The 21,567-nt window shown below is 39.7% G+C and overlaps 1 protein-coding gene across 8 annotated transcripts in view; it reads right to left on the reverse strand.

Moving 5' to 3' along the window:
• Positions 1 to 470: 470 nt before the first annotated feature.
• LOC133636326 (zinc finger protein 568-like) overlaps positions 471 to 21,567 on the reverse strand; it is a 448,159-nt gene continuing 427,062 nt past the window's right edge. For 2 of the 8 annotated variants that reach the window (XM_062030233.1, XM_062030231.1), the window contains exon 5: positions 2,514 to 4,059. In XM_062030233.1, coding sequence (XP_061886217.1) covers positions 2,762 to 4,059 — 1,298 coding nt within the window. In that variant the 3' untranslated portion in view covers positions 2,514 to 2,761. Of the gene's footprint in view, positions 1,396 to 2,512; positions 4,060 to 21,567 lie in introns of those variants that run through there. The other 6 variants (XM_062030226.1, XM_062030232.1, XM_062030228.1 and 3 more) reach the window with 6 other exon arrangements.

Here is a 21,567-nt window from a genome sequence, read left to right on the forward strand (position 1 = left end):
AAGTTTGAGAGTAGGACTAAATTTCGCAAATTCTCAGGACTTAAGTGTAAGATGGCACTCTAAGAAGCTTGATAAGTACGGCCCCAGTTCTCTTGGGAAATGTACTTGCTTTTAAATTGAATTTATACTTAATCCTTTTAAATAATGTTTGCCTGTTGTGGCATGACTGCTGTTGTTCTGTTGTATTGTCTTGTTGTAATTATTATTGTAACTTAGTTTGTGCCGCCCTCTTTGTCAAGTCGCTGTTGAAAAAGAGATTTTAATCTCAATGAGTCTTTACCTGCTTAAACAAAGGACATTGAAATTGAATGATGTATATAACAATCTTCCATTCTTCACCGTCATTAGTGCTTGATTTAACTCTCATCTTATTTTATCCAGAGAGAACTTGACCATAAAAAGATGGCTGCACATCAATAAACTGTCACTAAACTTCAATAAAACTAAATATATCCTATTTGGATATTGTAGAATTGTAAAACACAAATTATGATAGATAATATTGAACTAAAAGGAATAAAGGTAATCACATGTTTAGGAGTTAATATAGATGATGAAGTAAGCTGGAAAATACATGTAAGTCATATAAAGAAAACATTAAAAAATAGAGTGCAAAAAAATAGAATAGAATAAAATACATACTTACAAATATTAACTACAATTATTGTACCCAACTTCAGTTGAAGCATACATTGTTTATTGCATAAAGGTCTGGGGACATACATATAAAACAATCACACAACAATATTCATATTACACAAGAGAGTAATAAAGACAATTAATAAAATGGATTATAGAGACCCAACTAATGATTAATAAAGTCACACATTTTAAACTTGTATAAAAGACAACTGCTCAAATGATGTATAAAGTAAATAATAATATGCTTCCAGAAGTGGTCCAGAAGATGTTTCAGATGTGAACCAGTAAATATGAACTAAGAGGGATTTATGTGTACTCAAAAGCAAAGGTATGAACACATGTAAAACAAATATGTATATCATATAAAGGAGTTCATCTATGGAATCATCCACAATTAGAAAATAAAATATGTAACACTTAGAAAATAAAATATGTAACACTTAATTATTTAAAAAACATATATAAAACACTAGTATGAATAATTATAAAAGTGAATTATGAAACACAAAATGATTATTGCATGTAACATATTGTATGTAGTGTTTATTCTCACCTTTTCAGTCCAATTGTTCTGTTCATTTTAAAGTACACAAATGTGTATATTAACTCATGTACTTGACTGAAATAAAAGCACTAATCTGAAGTGTCTAATCTATAAATGTTAGAATCATATTAACAAGATTGTGTTACACGCACAACAATGATGTCACACATGTTATATGTGCTGATGTTGTTAGAAAGTCAAAGTTAAAGGCCTACTGAAATGAATTTTTTTTATTTAAACGGGGATAGCAGATCTATTCTATGTGTCATACTTGATCATTTCGCGATATTGCCATATTTTTGCTGAAAGGATTTAGTATAGAACAACGACGATAAAGATTGCAACTTTTGGTATCTGATAAAAAAAAGGCTTGCCCCTACCGGAAGTAGCGTGACGTAGTCAGTTGAACATATACGCAAAGTTCCCTATTGTTTACAATGATGGCCGCATGAAGTGAGAGAGATTCGGACCGAGAAAGCGACAATTTCCCCATTAATTTGAGCGAGGATGAAAGATTTGTGGTTGAGTAAAGTGCAAGTGAAGGACTAGTGGGGAGTTGAAGCTATTCAGATAGGGAAGATGCTGTGAGAGCCGGGGGTGACCTGATATTCAGCTGGGAATGACTACAACAGTAAATAAACACAAGACATATATATACTCTATTAGCCACAACACAACCAGGCTTATATTTAATATGACACAAATTAATCCTGCATAAAAACACCTACGTCTTTGTTATGCTAACTCCTAGCTCCTATGCTAGCTCCTAGCTCCATAGAACATGCCAATACAATTCAAACACCTGATCAACACACACAATCACTCAGCCCAAAAGACCGTTCACCTAACCCAAGGTTCATAAAGCTTATATATTTTAAAAAAGTTACGTACATACGCAAAAAAAAAGTTGCGCACATACGATCAAGCGATCAAATGTTTAGAAGCCAAAGCTGCATACTCACGGTAGCACGTCTGCGTCTTTGTCATCCAAATCAAAGTAATCCTGGTAAGAGTCTGTGTTGTCCCAGTTCTCTACAGGCGTCTGTGTATCGAAGTCAAAAGTCCTCCTGGTTAGAGTCTCTGTTATCCGAGTTCTTCCATCTTGACTGCATCTTTCGGGAATGTAAACAAAGAAGCGCCGGCTGTGTACTGTTGTTGCTGACTACGTTCGAAAAATACGTCCGTTTCGCACCGACAACTTTCTTCTTTGCTTGCTCAGCTTCTTTCTCCATAATGCAATGAACATAATTGCAACAGATTCACGAACACAGATGTCCAGAATACTGTGGAATTATGAAATGAAAACAGAGCTTTTTCGTATTGGCTTCAATGTGGAAGGCATACCCGTGTTCGCCGGGCTACGTCACACGCATACGTCATCCTCAGAGGCGTTTCGAACCGGAAGTTTAGCGGCAAATTTAAAATGTCACTTTATAAGTTAACCCGGCCGTATTGGCATGTGTTATAATGTTAAGATTTCATCATTGATATATAAACTATCAGACTGCGTGGTCGGTAGTAGTGGCTTTCAGTAGGCCTTTAAAGGTTTGACAGTTTATTTCAAATCCTGCATCTTCATTTGCTGCTGCTGTTCTCACCAGCACACTTGTGTTTCTTACACTGGCACTTAGAAGACAATCTTTCACCACACACACTGCAACTCAACACTTTCTCTCCTGGGTGTCTTCTTATGTGTGCTTTAAGAGTCTTTAGGTGACAAAAGCTTTTGTTGCAGCTTGAACAGGAAAAAGGTTTTTCACCAGAGTGCGTTCTCTTGTGTGCTTTTAAATGGTGCCTTTGAGTAAAACCTTTACCGCAGATTGAACATGAAAAAGGTTTTTCACCAGTGTGTGTTCTCATGTGTACTGTTAAACTTTCATTTACTACAAAACTTTTACCACATTCTGAACATGAAAAAGGTTTTTCTCCAGTGTGTATTCTCATGTGAACTTTTAAACTTTGATTTATTAGAAAACTTTTACCACATTCTGAGCAGAAAAAAGGTTTTTCTCCAGTGTGTGTTCTCATGTGGGCTTTTAAATTTTTATTTATTACAAAACTTTTACCACATTCTGAGCAGGAAAAAGGTTTTTCTCCAGTGTGTCTTCTCATGTGTACTGTTAAACTTTCATTTACTACAAAACTTTTACCACATTCTGAACATGAAAAAGGTTTTTCTCCAGTGTGTGTTCTCATGTGTACTTTTAAACATCGATTTATTATAAAACTTTTACCACATTCTGAGCAGGAAAAAGGTTTTTCTCCAGTGTGTGTTCTCATGTGGGCTTTTAAACTTTTATCTATTATAAAACTTTTACCACATTCTGAGCAGGGAAAAGGTTTTTCTCCAGTGTGTATTCTCATGTGTACTTTTAAACTTTGATTTATTACAAAACGTTTACCACATTCTGAGCAGGAAAAAGGTTTTTCTCCAGTGTGTATTCTCTTGTGTGCTTTTAGACGACAATGGTATTTAAAAGTTGTGTGACAGAGAGAACATGTGAAGTGAGTGTTGTCAGTGTGACATGTCTTATCATGTTTAGAGTGTTCATCATCAGTGTCAGGAGAGTGTGACGTTGTGTCCTCACTATCTGATAGTGGAGCTAAGATCTTGTCTGCTTGTGATCCTCCACAGTGGTCTCCATCAGCTTCTGTTGTCATGTGTTGTGTTGAGCTGCTGCTTCTCTTCTCCTCACTCTCACCTTTGACCTCATCATCTTCACTCTTCACACTGATGAGGTGTCTCTTGTCTTCATCTTTAAAGTGGGGGGGCTGTGGCTCCTCTTCTTTCAGGTGGAGGTGCTGTGACCTCTTCTGCTCCATACTGGAGGACCCCTCTTGCTGCTCAGGTGGACCATATTTTTCACAGACGTCTGCAGGACACAAGAAGACAAACACATGCTGGGATGGAAATAGATAAGATTTGACCAATTTAGATTTCATTTTCGATTCTGCTTTACGATTCGGTTATTTGTGGACTCACTTTTGCTTTCACATTCAGTAAAAAGGAGAAGAAACAGGTCGATTAGCATCAACTTTGACTAGTTGAGAAGTAACATGAGCGTACAAAGCCAACAGTGAGGTCTTAAGAGGCACAGATTTTACGGGTCCCCCATGAGGTGCCAGAGGGCCCTAAGGACAATATTCTGCTTTGAAAATATCTATAAAATAAAAATATTTTTGGCAAGAAATAAACAAAATACTACACGTTATTTTGTGGCAATTACAAAATAATGTCCAGTATAATTCTCAGAGCATTCAATCAATCACAACTGGACTGTTAAACTGAACATATATCAGGGATGTCTCGATCCAGGTTTTTGCACTTCCGATCCGATACCGATATTGTTTTTGCACTTGCGATCCGATACCGATAGTGACCGATACTGGCCTATCCGAGCATGTATTAAAGTTTAAAGTTATTTAGCCTACTTAGTTGCCAGAATCATGTTGAAAAGGGTTTTAGTACTCTTGATAACAACTAGCCAGCTGAATTAGGTGAGTTTGAATAATACACAATGGCTGGTAACAAGAAACTGACCTGTTTATTCAAGGATAAACACAAAATAGACACAATTATACATGACAAACAGAAATAGCATCATTGAACTAGGGCTGGGCGATATGGCCTTTTTTTAATATTGCGATATTTTAAGGCCATATTGCGATACACGATATATATGTGGATATTTTGCCTTAGCCTTGAATGAACACTTGATGCATATAATCACAGCAGTATGATGATTCTATGTGTTTTGATTGATTGATTGAGACTTTTATTAGTAGGTTGCACAGTGAAGTACATATTCCGTACAATTGACCACTAAATGGTAACACCCCAATAAGTTTTTACACTTGTTTAAGTCGAGGTCCACTTAAATTGATTCATGATACAGATATATACTATCAGATATATACTATCATCATAATAAAGTCATCACACAAGATAATCACATTGAATTATTGACATTATTTATAATCCGGGGTGTGGAGGGGGGCGCCGGATGTAAGTGTCAAAAAGACAGCCAAAAGAGTTTGATATGAGAATAAATGTAAAGTTAAAATATAGGGTAGAAATGCACCCATTTGCAGGAAATGTAGTCTTGATTTTCAAAATGTTCTTTCAAGGCTTGCATGTCTACATTAAAACATTCTTCTTCATACTGCATTAATATATGCTACTTTTCAACTTTCATGCAGAGAAGGAAATCACAACTAAAAAAATTACTAATTTTTTCATACAGTGTTGATGTGGACATTTTTGCCTCAGCATTTTGATGGTGTGGGCGTGTGGCACCGAATGGAGATAAGCGTCTCCACAGACGTTACAATATTTGAACAATGATGACGAAAACTGTTTTCTCTGTCGTGTCCGTGTGGCGAAAATTTATTTTTTTATTTGATTTTGTGCGTGGCATATAATTGCTATGCGCAGAGGACGCTTGAGCAGTGCGCAATTGCACAGGCGCGCACCTTAGAGGGAACGTTGCTCGCACGGCTGCGCTAGCATCACAGCTAACGTTAGCCATGCTGCTACCTCTCTGCTCGGGGAGGGCGTATACGTATGTGACGTATGACGTGACAGTATGTGACGTATGACGTGACAGTAGGTGACATATGACGTGACAGTAGGTGACGTATGACATGACAGTATGTGACGTATGACGTGACAGTATGTGACGTATGACGTGACAGTAGGTGACGTATGACGTGACAGTAGGTGACGTATGACGTGACAGTATGTGACGTATGACGTGACAGTATGTGACGTATGACGTGACAGTAGGTGACGTATGACGTGACAGTATGTGACGTATGACGTGACAGTATGTGACGTATGACGTGACAGTAGGTGACGTATGACGTGACAGTATGTGACGTATGACGTGACATTATGTGACGTATGACGTGACAGTATGTGACGTATGACGTGACAGTAGGTGACGTATGACGTGACAGTATGTGACGTATGACGTGACATTATGTGACATATGACGTGACAGTATGTGACGTATGACGTGACAGTATGTGACGTATGACGTGACAGTAGGTGACGTATGACGTGACAGTAGGTGACGTATGACGTGACAGTAGGTGACGTATGACGTGACAGTATGTGACGTATGACGTGACAGTATGTGACGTATGACGTGACATTATGTGACATATGACGTGACAGTATGTGACGTATGACGTGACAGTATGTGACGTATGACGTGACAGTATGTGACGTATGACGTGACAGTAGGTGACGTATGACGTGACAGTATGTGACGTATGACGTGACAGTATGTGACGTATGACGTGACAGTATGTGACGTATGACGTGACAGTATGTGACGTATGACGTGACAGTAGGTGACATATGACGTGACAGTATGTGACGTATGACGTGACAGTATGTGACGTATGACGTGACAGTATGTGACGTATGACGTGACAGTAGGTGACGTATGACGTGACAGTATGTGACGTATGACGTGACAGTATGTGACGTATGACGTGACAGTATGTGACGTATGACGTGACAGTATGTGACGTATGACGTGACAGTATGTGACGTATGACGTGACAGTATGTGACGTATGACGTGACAGTATGTGACGTATGACGTGACAGTATGTGACGTATGACGTGACAGTAGGTGACGTATGACGTGACAGTATGTGACGTATGACGTGACAGTATGTGACATATGACGTGACAGTAGGTGACGTATGACGTGACAGTATGTGACGTATGACGTGACAGTATGTGACGTATGACGTGACAGTATGTGACGTATGACGTGACAGTATGTGACGTATGACGTGACAGTAGGTGACATATGACGTGACAGTATGTGACGTATGACGTGACAGTATGTGACGTATGACGTGACAGTATGTGACGTATGACGTGACAGTAGGTGACGTATGACGTGACAGTATGTGACGTATGACGTGACAGTAGGTGACGTATGACGTGACAGTAGGTGACGTATGACGTGACAGTATGTGACGTATGACGTGACAGTATGTGACGTATGACGTGACAGTATGTGACATATGACGTGACAGTAGGTGACATATGATGTAACATTATGTGACGTATGACGTGACAGTAGGTGACGTATGACGTGACAGTAAGTGACGTATGACGTGACAGTATGTGACGTATGACGTGACAGTAGGTGACGTATGACGTGACAGTAGGTGCCGTATGACGTGACAGTATGTGACGTATGACGTGACAGTATGTGACGTATGACGTGACAGTATGTGACGTATGACGTGACAGTAGGTGACGTATGACGTGACAGTAGGTGACGTATGAAGTGACAGTATGTGACGTATGACGTGACAGTAGGTGACGTATGACGTGACAGTATGTGACGTATGACGTGACAGTAGGCGACGTATGACGTGACAGTATGTGACGTATGACGTGACATTATGTGACGTATGACGTGACAGTAGGTGACGTATGACGTGACAGTATGTGACGTATGACGTGACAGTATGTGACGTATGACGTGACAGTAGGTGACGTATGACGTGACAGTATGTGACGTATGACGTGACAGTATGTGACGTATGACGTGACAGTATGTGACGTATGACGTGACAGTATGCGACGTATGACGTGACAGTATGTGACGTATGACGTGACAGTAGGTGACGTATGGCGTGACAGTATGTGACGTATGACGTGACAGTATGTGACGTATGACGTGACAGTATGTGACGTATGACGTGACAGTATGTGACGTATGACGTGACAGTATGTGACGTATGACGTGACAGTAGGTGACGTATGACGTGACAGTAGGTGACGTATGACGTGACAGTATGTGACGTATGACGTGACAGTAGGTGACGTATGACGTGACAGTAGGTGACGTATGACGTGACAGTATGTGACGTATGACGTGACAGTAGGTGACGTATGACGTGACATTATGTGACGTATGACGTGACAGTAGGTGACGTATGACGTGACAGTATGTGACGTATGACGTGACAGTATGTGACGTATGACGTGACAGTATGTGACGTATGACGTGACAGTATGTGACGTATGACGTGACAGTAGGTGACGTGTGTAAGAAGGTGCGCTTGCTGTCTGTGAGAGGGAGACACATAAAAGAGTGAGAAGAGCTTGTGGTGTAATGCCAGCAGCGAAAAGCAACTGCGTGAGAATCCACAGACCTGTGGATGTGTTGAAGGTGTGCTGGAAAATGCGGAACGGAAATTAGGGAGCAGCAGAAAAGTGGAATGTATTATTTAAATCGGTGCGTTGGAAAACACGGACCGGAGTTTTTTTTTAAAACTGGATCTGGATCGGCATTTTCTCATGCCTTGCCGATACGCATTTTTTGGCAAATATCGGCGGCCGATCCGATCCAAATATCGGATCGGGACATCCCTAACTGTAACAATAATTTGTATCAACAATGTAGGAATAATGAATATACCAACAATGGTAATAGACAACATAGCAATAATGGTAATAGACAACATAGCAATAATGGTAATAGACAACATAGCAATAATGGTAATAGACAACATAGCAATGATGGCAATAGACAACATAGCAATAATGGTAATAGACAACATAGCAATAATGGTAATAGACAACATAGCAATAATGGTAATAGACAACATAGCAATAATGGTAATAGACAACATAGCAATAATGGTAATAGACAACATAGCAATAATGGTAATAGACAACATAGCAATAATGGTAATAGACAACATAGCAATAATGGTAATAGACAACATAGCAATGATGGTAATAGACAACATAGCAAAAATGGTAATAGACAACATAGCAATAATGGTAATAGACAACATAGCAATAATGGTAATAGACAACATAACAACAATGGTAATAGACAACATAGCAATAATGGTAATAGACAACATAGCAATAATGGTAATAGACAACATAGCAATAATGGTAAGTAAACATTGAGCACATGTTAACACTTTGAGACAGAGTACAGCAGCAGGTCAAATTAAAGACCCTCATCTCTATATTTGAACCAGACCCCATGTTTGTATAATAGTTTACATCCATTAATAGTTTGGCATTGCTTGTGTTGCAAGTGAAGTGAAGTGAAGTGAATTACATTTATATAGCGCTTTTTCTCAAGTGACTCAAAGCGCTTTACATTATGAAACCCAATATCTAAGTTACATTTAAACCAGTGTGGGTGGCACTGGGAGCAGGTGGGTAAAGTGTCTTGCCCAAGGACACAACGGCAGTGACTAGGATGGCGGAAGCGGGGATTGAACCTGCAACCCTCAAGTTGCTGGCACGGCCGCTTTACCAACCGAGCTATACCGTCCCAAGTCCAGTTTGTTCCAGAGTTTTACTCCGCATACAGACACACAAAAACATAGTTTTACTCCGCATACAGACACACAAAAACATAGTTTTACTCCGCATACAGACACACAAAAACATAGTTTTACTCCGCATACAGACACACAAAAACATAGTTTTACTCCGCATACAGACACACAAAAACATAGTTTTACTCCGCATACAGACACACAAAAACATAGTTTTACTCCGCATACAGACACACAAAAACATAGTTTTACTCCGCATACAGACACACAAAAACATAGTTTTACTCCGCATACAGACTCACACAAACATAGTTTTACTCCGCATACAGACACACAAAAACATAGTTTTACTCCGCATACAGACACACAAAAACATAGTTTTACTCCGCATACAGACACACAAAAACATAGCTTTACTACGCATACAGACACACAAAAACATAGTTTTACTCCGCATACAGACACACAAAAACATAGTTTTACTCTGCATACAGACACACACAAACATAGTTTTACTCCGCATAGAGACACACAAAAACAGTTTTACTCCGCATACAGACACACAAAAACATAGTTTTACTCCGCATACAGACTCACACAAACATAGTTTTACTCCGCATAGAGACACACAAAAACATAGTTTTACTCCGCATACAGACACACAAAAACATAGTTTTACTCCGCATACAGACACACAAAAACATAGCTTTACTACGCATACAGACACACAAAAACATAGTTTTACTCCGCATACAGACACACAAAAACATAGTTTTACTCCGCATACAGACACACAAAAACATAGTTTTACTCCGCATACAGACACACAAAAACATAGTTTTACTCCGCATACAGACACACAAAAACATAGTTTTACTCCGCATACAGACACACAAAAACATAGTTTTACTCCGCATACAGACTCACACAAACATAGTTTTACTCCGCATACAGACACACAAAAACATAGTTTTACTCCGCATACAGACACACAAAAACATAGTTTTACTCCGCATACAGACTCACACATAGTTTTACTCCGCATAGAGACACACAAAAACATAGTTTTACTCCGCATACAGACACACAAAAACATAGTTTTACTCCGCATACAGACACACAAAAACATAGCTTTACTACGCATACAGACACACAAAAACATAGTTTTACTCCGCATACAGACACACAAAAACATAGTTTTACTCCGCATACAGACACACAAAAACATAGCTTTACTACGCATACAGACACACAAAAACATAGTTTTACTCCGCATACAGACACACAAAAACATAGTTTTACTCCGCATACAGACACACAAAAACATACTTTTACTCCGCATACAGACACACAAAAACATAGTTTTACTCCGCATACAGACACACAAAAACATAGTTTTACTCCGCATACAGACACACAAAAACATAGCTTTACTCCGCATACAGACACACAAAAACATAGCTTTACTACGCATACAGACGGCGGGGCGGTATAGCTCGGTTGGTAAAGCGGCCGTGCCAGCAACTTGAGGGTTCCAGGTTCGATCCCCGCTCCCGCCATCCTAGTCACTGCCGTTGTGTCCTTGGGCAAGACACTTTACCCACCTGCTCCCAGTGCCACCCACACTGGTTTAAAATGTAACTTAGATATTGGCTTTCACTATGTAAAAGCGCTTTGAGTCACTAGAGAAAAGCGCTATATAAATATAATTCACTTCACTACAGACACACAAAAACATAGTTTTACTCCGCATACAGACACACAAAAACATAGTTTTACTCCGCATACAGACACACAAAAACGTTGTCTATTCTAAATGTTCAAATGTTATCTTGTTTTATTGGTCAGAGCTTTTATTCAATTTCAACTTGTCTGCATTTCTGGGTATTCTGGTACTTGCACTCACAACTTAATATGTTATCATCTTTTGCAGATTGATCATGTTTTTCAAGCTTGATGTGGCAGCCTCCTAATGTTAAGTGTTACCAAGCTCCTTGTGGCAGCCTCGTGATTGTAAGTATTATAAATTATGTGTTTAATATCATTGTCATCCTTTTCATGTGATACATGCTAATTCTCTGTATTCTCTATTTCAGGATTATGTATGTGGCAGTGTAAAGAATGCAGTTTGGAACTAGCGAGCAGGTATTTGTTGTTGCAGCATTTTAGGCAGACTCATGGGTATTTAAGGGGAAGTTATCACTATCCATGTTCATATACACATTGCCCATGCAGTTTTAGTAAGCTACTAAATACAAAGTTCATGGTAAACAGCAGAAGTAGCTACATTCAAGTGTCATGTGTGCACATGCAAAGACCTAACAACACAAAGAGATTATTTTCAACACATAAATCGACATCTGAGGCGTAATGAAATGGTTCCATGTATATTTTTAGGTTGCTAATTTAAAACAAATGTATACAGTACATTTAACACACACAAATATAGGAAACACAACCAACATTCATTGATAGATTTGAAAGCTAATGTCAGACAAATCTGAAGCTGGGCCAATAGAGAGTGTCGATACAGATCATGAATTTGAAACACTTAGTTGTGATGATGCAACATCATTGAACCTGCAAATATCTATTGAACAGGGAATTGCTTGCATTTTTTTGAAGTTATAAAATATTGTTCATATTCTATTTTATTTTATTATTATTTTTTATGTCCTGCCCAGCTTCTCAGGCAAATCATATAGTAGATGTAGATGATCATATAGTAGATGTAGATGATCATATAGTAGATGTAGATGATCATATAGTAGATGTAGATGATCATATAGTAGATGTAGATGATCATATAGTAGATGTAGATGATCATATAGTAGATGTAGATGATCATATAGTAGATGTAGATGATCATATAGTAGATGTAGATGATCATATAGTAGATGTAGATGATCATATAGTTGATGTAGATGATCATATAGCTGATGTAGATGATCATATAGTAGATGTAGATGATCATATAGTAGATGTAGATGATCATATAGTAGATGTAGATGATCATATAGTAGATGTAGATGATCATATAGTAGATGTAGATGATCATATAGTAGATGTAGATGATCATATAGTAGATGTAGATGATCATATAGTTGATGTAGATGATCATATAGTAGATGTAGATGATCATATAGTAGATGTAGATGATCATATAGTAGATGTAGATGCACATATCGGCTGTTCAGATTTACTTTACAAAAGAGAAGTGTAGGATACTTCTCTTGTTGCCTTATTTGTATTTTGACTTTATTAAATGTATTTATATTATCATTTGGTGCAGCCGGGCCGGAGCAGGAGGGGATAGAAAGAGAAAAAAAGGAAGACAGGGGGGGGAATTGTGGGGACAAGAGGGGGATTAGACAGAGAGACAAACACAACAACAACAACAACAACAGAGCAACATCAGCAAATAGGACATGTACAAATATGATGGTAAAAGTAATAGCAAATAAGCAGTTAGCGAAAATAAAAAATAATATAGAAATGACAATGAGCATTATTACACTACAAATGGAGTAATATGAATACCAATAGAAATAGTGCTATTGATAATAAACAATACCAACACTTTACCTTTATTATCAACAATACAATTGTTCAAATGCAACAATACATATACTTCATGATAACTTGAGATACGAAAGAATGCAGAAAAATGGAGGGGAAGAAAGAGAAGCAACCTACATTAACCTTGTAGATTGTTATAGTAACAATAGGTTAAGCTTTGTCAGTGTGCCATGTGTTATACCCAGTTTACCCTAGGGCAACAACGTTAATATATGTTTGATGAAACGTGATTATGTGCATGAGTGTATGTGTGCATATGTACTTGTATATGTACAGTATGTGTATATGTGTGCTTGTACAGTGAATGTATATGTACAGTATGTGTATATGTGTGTTTGTACAGTGAGTGTATATGTACAGTATGTGTATATGTGTGTGCTTGTACAGTGAATGTTTATGTACAGTATGTGTATATGTGTGTTTGTACAGTGAATGTATATGTACAGTATGTGTATATGTGTGTTTGTACAGTGAATGTATATGTACAGTATGTGTATATGTGTGTTTGTACAGTGAGTGTATATGTACAGTATGTGTATATGTGTGTGCTTGTACAGTGAATGTTTATGTACAGTATGTGTATATGTGTGTTTGTACAGTGAATGTATATGTACAGTATGTGTATATGTGTGTTTGTACAGTGAATGTATATGTACAGTATATGTATGTGTGTTTGTACAGTGAATGTATATGTACAGTATGTGTATATGTGTGTTTGTACAGTGAATGTATATGTACAGTATGTGTATGTGTGTGTTTGTACAGTGAATGTATATGTACAGTATGTGTATGTGTGTGCTTGTACAGTGAATGTATATGTACAGTATGTGTATAGGTGTGTTTGTACAGTGAATGTATATGTACAGTATGTGTATACAGTATGTGTGTTTGTACAGTGAATGTATATGTACAGTATGTGTATACAGTATGTGTGTTTGTACAGTGAATGTATATGTACAGTATGTGTATATGTGTGTTTGTACAGTGAATGTATATGTACAGTATATGTATGTGTGTTTGTACAGTGAATGTATATGTACAGGAAATTGCTTGCATTTTATTGAAGTTATAAAATATTGTTCATATTCTAAAGTCAGTTATTGATGAGGTCTTTTTCGAATTCAATGTTTATCAATCAATCAATGTTTATTTATATAGCCCTAAATCACAAGTGTCTCAAAGGGCTGCACAAGCCACAACGACATCCTCGGTACAGAGCCCACATACGGGCAAGGAAAAACTCACCCCAGTGGGACGTCGATGTGAATGACTATGAGAATTATGTAATTTCACTACATATTAGCTCAGTTACAGCTCTTTTTATTACCAAATATGTGTTATATGTGTTTTATGTTGCACGATTGCACCAAGAAAAATTCCTAGTTTGTGAACCCGTTCTCAAACAATGGCAATAAAACTATTCTGATTCTGATTCTGATATTAAGTACAGCATCTTGGCCTGTCACAAAAGTTTTAGTTTGGGATGATAAACTACAAGTTCAAGAGTGACTAACTGATGAGCTGTCCACTGTCCTATGCCAATCTAATCCATTAGGCGTAGCTATCGCAAAGGACGGCCCCCTTGCTACTGCATATAAACCTAAACAGTACTATACATCTCACTTTTGTGTTTTAGAGCCAGTTGAGTACATACGAGATGCCCAGTGGAATAAGGCCAAGGCAAAGCTGCAGCCAACTTCAAGAAAGCGACAAAGGCTGAAGTTGACTACATACCACTGCACCCAAAAGGCCAAACCACACAAAGCTTGGAAAGTGAGAGAATGGCTTTGTTGTCAGAAATAAAAAAGCGTGACAATGAAGTGCTGATAAAAGCAAAAATGGAAAAAACCTTCTCCCACAGACAACGAGAGGTCGTTGAACAGAGGCCCATGATGGAGGGATTCAAAAACCGCTGGCCTGCCCTGTTCCAGCAGAGTGAAGTAAGTTCACTTGTATTGATATTTAACTGTAAGAAAATGGCACATTTTTCTAAATACATTTTATTGAATATTTTTCAGATTAATGAAGAGTTCTTGAGGATCACTACAAAGCCACTGCAGTCCAAGTTTGTGTCACAACTGGACCACTTTTCACTCAAGCTGATGCACATCTTCAAAAGCAAAGGAGGAGTGAAGGGGCAACGAATCTAAGAAGTTCTGCCAAACATAGATTTGGTAAGTAGAAATAGTAGAACTGTTTTATTTATTTATTTATATATATATATATATATATATATATATATATATATATATATATATATATATATATATATATATATATATATATATATATATATATATATACAGTATATATATATATATATATATATATATATATATATATATATATATATATATATATATATATATATGTCTTAATTAGATTATCCAAAAAATAGTGCTCGATACCGTGGTAGAGCGTAATATATGGCGGCGGCGCCATGATGGCAGCGGCTTGCAGACGCTCTTTGAAGTGTAGAGCAATTTGGCAAAAATACCCGTCAATTCAGTCAATTTCATGGCTGGCTCACAGCGTGGACACTCCGTGGTCACATACGACCGACAGACGATTCTGGATGTGGATAGATCGAGCCATTTTGAGCTGAAAGATGCGTGTACAGTGGACCTCCTCGCTAGCTTGGGAATTCTTCGCCGGCTACATCCAGCAGCCTTTGAAGCAGCGGGGTCCACTACCAGCGGGGACCGTCAATGGAGGAGACGTAAGCGGTGTGTTCGGAAGCAGAAGCGGGGATGCCGAGCGGGGCTAACAACAAAGCTAAAGGCTAATTCTCAAAGAAGCGCTAATCCGGGTGAGGAGTCAGTTAAACTAGAACTAGCCAGCGCCAGGCTGGATAATCCCTGCACACATAGCAATTCTCTTAGAATAAAACACAACTCACATAATGTTTTTTCTGCGATGACTGGGTCAGAAGTAGACATGCATTCTACTGAGGTGGCAAACTATGATGCGTTCAGTTTATCGCAGCACCAAGCAAACAATCTGAAAATTCCCATCATATCAATTCCTAGATATGGTCGAAACTATTTAAAGTGCACTACGCATAATAAACGTAACATTATTAATATTGCTACTACGGATAATTTCAACAAAAACTCTTCAAAACAGCCCACTACCTATAATATGGGCTTTTTAAACATAAGATCATCATCTTCCAAAACGTTATTAGTTAATGAGGTCATTAGAGACAACAATCTTGACGTCGTTGGTCTCGCCGAGACCTGGCTCAAACCAGACGATTTTTTTGCGCCGGGTGAGGTGTCTCCACTTGGCTATGCGGGAACGCATATTGCCCGTCCCATTAAAAGGGGTGGGGGAGTAGCACTAATATACAACAAAAACTTTAACCTTACCCCTAACCTAAATAATAAATATAACTCGTTTGAGATGCTTACTATGAGGTTTGTCACACCGCTGCCTCTCCACCTGGCTGATATCTACCGCCCCCCAGGGCCCTATTCGGACTTTATCAGTGAATTCTCAGAGTTCGTTGCTGATCTAGTGACGCACGCCGACAATATAATCATAATGGGGGACTTTAACATCCATATGAATACCCCATCGGACCCTCCTTGCGTGGCGTTCCAGACCATAATTGATAGCTGTGGTCTTACACAAATAATAAATGAACCCACGCATCGCAACGGTAATACGATAGATCTAGTGCTTGTCAGGGGTGTCACCACCTCTAAAGTTATGATACTCCCGTACACTAAAGTAATGTCCGATCATTACCTTTTAAAATTCGAAGTTCTGACTCATTGTCAACAAACTAATAATAATAATAATAACTACTATAGCAGCCGCAACATTAATGCTGCCACAACAATGACTCTTGCTGACCTACTGCCTTCGGTAATGGCACCATTCCCAAATTATGTCGGCTCTATTGATAACCTCACTAACAACTTTAACGATGCCCTGCGCGACACCATTGATAGTATAGCACCACTAAAGCTAAAAAGGGCCCCTGAAAGGCGTGCCCCATGGTTTACAGAAAAAACTAAAGCCCAGAAATGATCATGTAGAAAGCTGGAACGCAAATGGTGTGCGACTAAACTTGAGGTTTTCCATCAAGCATGGAGTGATAGTTTAATAACTTATAAACGCATGCTTACCTTAGCTAAAGCTAAATATTACTCAAATCTCATCCACCTCAACAAAAATGATCCTAAATTTTTGTTTAGTACAGTAGCATCGCTAACCCAACAAGGGACTCCTCCCAGTAGCTCCACCCACTCGGCAGATGACTTTATGAATTTCTTTAATAAGAAAATTGAACTCATTAGAAAATAGATTAAAGACAATGCATCCCAGCCACAACCTGGTTCTATTAACACAGATCTGACTGTATATACGACGGACACTGCCCTCCAAAATAGTTTCTCTCTCTTTGATGAAATAACATTAAAAGGAATTATTACGGCGTGTAAGTGGAATAAAACAAACAACATGTTTACTTGACCCACTTCCTGGGAAACTTATCAAGGAGCTTTTTGTATTATTAGGTCCATCAGTGTTAAATATTATAAACGTATCACTTTCCTCTGGCACTGTTCCCCTAGCATTCAAAAAAGCGGTTATTCCTCCTCTACTCAAAAGACCTAACCACGATCCTGATCTCTTGGTAAACTACCGTCCCACCTTCCGTTTATCTCGAAAATCCTCGAAAAAATTGTTGCACAGCAGCTAAAAGAACACTTAGCGTCTAACAATCTCTGTGAACCTTTTCAATCCGGTTTCAGGGCAAATCACTCTACGGAGACAGCCCTCGCAAAAATGACTAATGATCTATTGCTAACGATGGATTCTGATGCGTCATCTATGTTGCTGCTTCTTGATCTTAGTGCTGCTTTCCATACCGTCCATCATAATATTTTATTAGAGCGTATCAAAACACGTATTGGTATGTCAGACTTAGCCTTGTCTTGGTTTAACTCTTATCTTACTGACAGGATGCAGTGTGTCTCCCATAACAATGTGACCTCGGACTATGTTAAGGTAACGTGTGGAGTTCCCCAGGGTTCGGTTCTTGGCCCTGCACTCTTTAGTATTTACATGCTGCCGCTAGGTGACATCATAGGACGCCGAGATGAGCGGTCGCACTCTCTTTCGCTCCCGATCGGGAATTCAAACTGCTCGGATTATCCCACACTTCCTCCTTTTTCTACTGTGGATCACGGATTTATATTTGAAACCTCCTCGGATACTTTACCCTCTTGAAAATGAGAGTCGAGAACGCGAGATGGACATTCACAGTGAATTTTATCTTCACGACGATACATCAGAAAAGCACTTTAGTTTTGGAGCTAACGGGATAGCATCGTGCCTGACTGCAAATCGAAACAGAAGAAACTTGCCCCTGACTGGAAGGATAGACAGAAAGTCAATAATACTACTATTACTTCTACTATCAGGAGACACTGAACTCAACCCTGGACCTGTAACAACACGCTTAATGTTGTCCCGACTGGCGAAGACTAGCAATGCTACTGCTAGCGTCGCCATTGAAGCTAATTTAGCTAGCGGCTCATCTCAACTCAAGCTCACCTGTGCTCCAGCGATCGGCGCCTCGACGGAGGACTTCGCCCCGTTCATCGACAGGATCAGCGGCTCGGCGGAGGACGACCCAGTTATCGGAGAAGGCAGCGACTCAGCGGCGGTAAACGGCGCGGTGGCGGACGGCGACCCAGACATCGGTGATGGCGGCGAACTGCACGAGATGAACAGCGCGGCGGCGGTCAACGAGGTGACTGTCGACATCGACACCCCGGTGTGCAGTGGAGTCGGTGTGGCAGGGGTCCACGCGGCCTCTCCCCGGTCACTGACGGTCGAGGACGCGGCGTCTGGACCCGCGGCATACACAGGATTTAGAGGCGCCTTTACTCAACCATTTTCTTTGTTTTCTTTGGCTTCAAACAGACAAAACCCCGCCAAAAGGAAATCCACCCCCACCCACACCCACCCTACCTGGCCTCCCCCTCTCCAACTCCGCCCCTCCCCCTTCACCTGGAGGAAGATCAATACGCCTCTCTCTCTCTCCTCTCTCTCCCTCCTGCCCTCCAACCTAAACTGCAATAATAACCAACAACTTTTCTGGTCAGTACCACAACACAGCGGACTCCGATGCTCTTTTTGGTTCCAGTGGACTACACATCATCCACCTTAATGTGAACAGCCTCTCTGGAACCAAACTCGACCAAATCAGAGAAATGTTCCTCAACACGAAGGTAAAAATCTTGTGTTTCTCTGAAACCAAATTTGATCAAAGTATTTCTGACTCAGAGATAGAAATAGAAAACTTTTCGGTTATCAGAAAGGACAGGAATAAACATGGTAGGGGTGTTTGAATGTATATTCACCAAGCTATTAAATACATAACTCGCACTGATCTTAACCACAATGACCTTGAATCTGTGTGGGCGGAAATCAAATTTAAAAACGCTAAGGGACTGTTTACAGACCCCCTAATCAGAGTGATTTCTATGGGGCTCTAGAGGAGTGCTTGGCAGGGACAGACAACGTGGAGAAAATTATAACTGGGGATCTGAACACAGATATTCAACGCAAAGATGCGCCTGTCTTCAGATCCTACAGCAAGTTTTGTAGTCTGCACGGTCTTTCCCAGCTAATAGCTCTACCTACAAGGGTGTGTGATTCCACCCAATCAACCATAGATCTCATTTTCACCTCAGACCGCCCTAAAATAAAAAATAGTGGGGTCATGATCTGTGGTCTTAGCGACCACTATCTAACCTTCTGCACCCGCAAAATAACTAAACCCAAAGCCAATGGCCACATAACAGCCCAATCCAGATCCCTCAAAAAATACTCCAATGACAATTTAAATTTAAAATTAGATGAGTGGGACTGGTCCCCTGTGCTCGCGAGCAACCTGGTCGATGTTGCTTGGGATCGCTTCAAAATAGCGTTCCTAAAGATACTAAATGACATGGCTCCCGTGAAAACAGTCAGGATCAAAGCCCGCTCGGAACCATGGATGAATCCGGACGTATTAGCTGCCATAAAAGACAGAGACAGAAAATACTCCGAATACCAGAAGTGTAAAACAGAAGTAGATAAACAACCCAATAATATCAACCTCAAATCACTCCTTTCAACTCTCAAAAAGCAATGCAATAAATTAAGAAATAAGTCAACCAACCTGACTAAATCCTTAAAAAAAAATTACATTAACGACAAAATAGAGGAAAACACAAATAAACCACGTGAGCTCTGGAAAATTCTCAACAACCAGCTTCCTGGTTGCAGCCAGAAACTTAAAACAAGACTCACCAACATCAGCATCAAGGAGGGTGACTCGCTCATTACAGACAAATTGGAGGTAGCTAGCAGACTTAACACCTTTTTCACCAGCATAGCTGCAACTCTTGTCAACAAGCTGTCCCACCACTCTGGTCGCTTTGGTGTAGAACACATTAAAGCCTTCTACAGAAAGCTAGGAGTATCCAACGATGATTTCAAATTAGAAATGGTCACAGCTGATGAGGTGTTTAAAAAATTGAGCGCGCTCCACCCAAACAAGGCCACCGGCCTTGATAATATTCCCTCTAGATTCCTCAGGGACTCTGCCTCCATCATTGCCCCGATCATCACGCACATAATAAACCTATCAACTACACAAGGCCAAGTACCAAAAGATTTTAAGATAGCAAGAGTAACTCCCCTCTTTAAAAAAGGAAGCAAATTAGAACCTGGCAACTACCGACCTGTTTCTATTCTCAGTTCCATTTCGAAAGTAATGGAGAAAATAGTTTATGAACAGGTCGACAGTTACCTTGCCACTAATAAACTCATGTACAAATTCCAATCCGGCTTCAGAACTAACCACTCCACTGACACATGCCTTCTCTATCTGAGCGACCACATCAAACATGAGGTGGACGCGGGCAAATACTGCGGCATGGTCATGCTGGACCTTCAGAAGGCCTTTGACACCGTTAACCACGCTATACTGTTGGATAAGCTTAGAGCAATCGGATTTAACAAAACCTCTTGGAGCTGGATGCAGTCTCACTTGGAGGGGAGGGAGCAGGTGGTAGAGGTAAATGGCACTGTGTCCCCCCCTCTCGGTGAGCTGTGGAGTCCCCCAAGGCAGTATATTGGGACCTTTACTGTTCCTAATATACATCAACGACTTGTCATCGGCATGCGACTGTGAATTGTTTTTGTTTGCAGATGACTCTGCCCTGCTGGTATCAGACAGGGACAAGTCACAGGTGGAGAAAATCCTCAGTGCTGAGCTCTGTAGAACTTGCACCTGGCTCGCTGACAACAAGCTATCCATACACTTGGGTAAAACTGAATCCATCCTGTTTGGGTCCCACATCAACCTTAAGAAAGTCAATGACTTCACTATAAAAGTGGGTGACATTGTTATCACCAGGAAAGATGAGGTCACCTACCTAGGTTCCATACTAG

This window comes from Entelurus aequoreus, linkage group LG20 (genome assembly GCF_033978785.1).
Source record: "Entelurus aequoreus isolate RoL-2023_Sb linkage group LG20, RoL_Eaeq_v1.1, whole genome shotgun sequence".
Lineage (NCBI taxonomy): Eukaryota > Metazoa > Chordata > Actinopteri > Syngnathiformes > Syngnathidae > Entelurus > Entelurus aequoreus.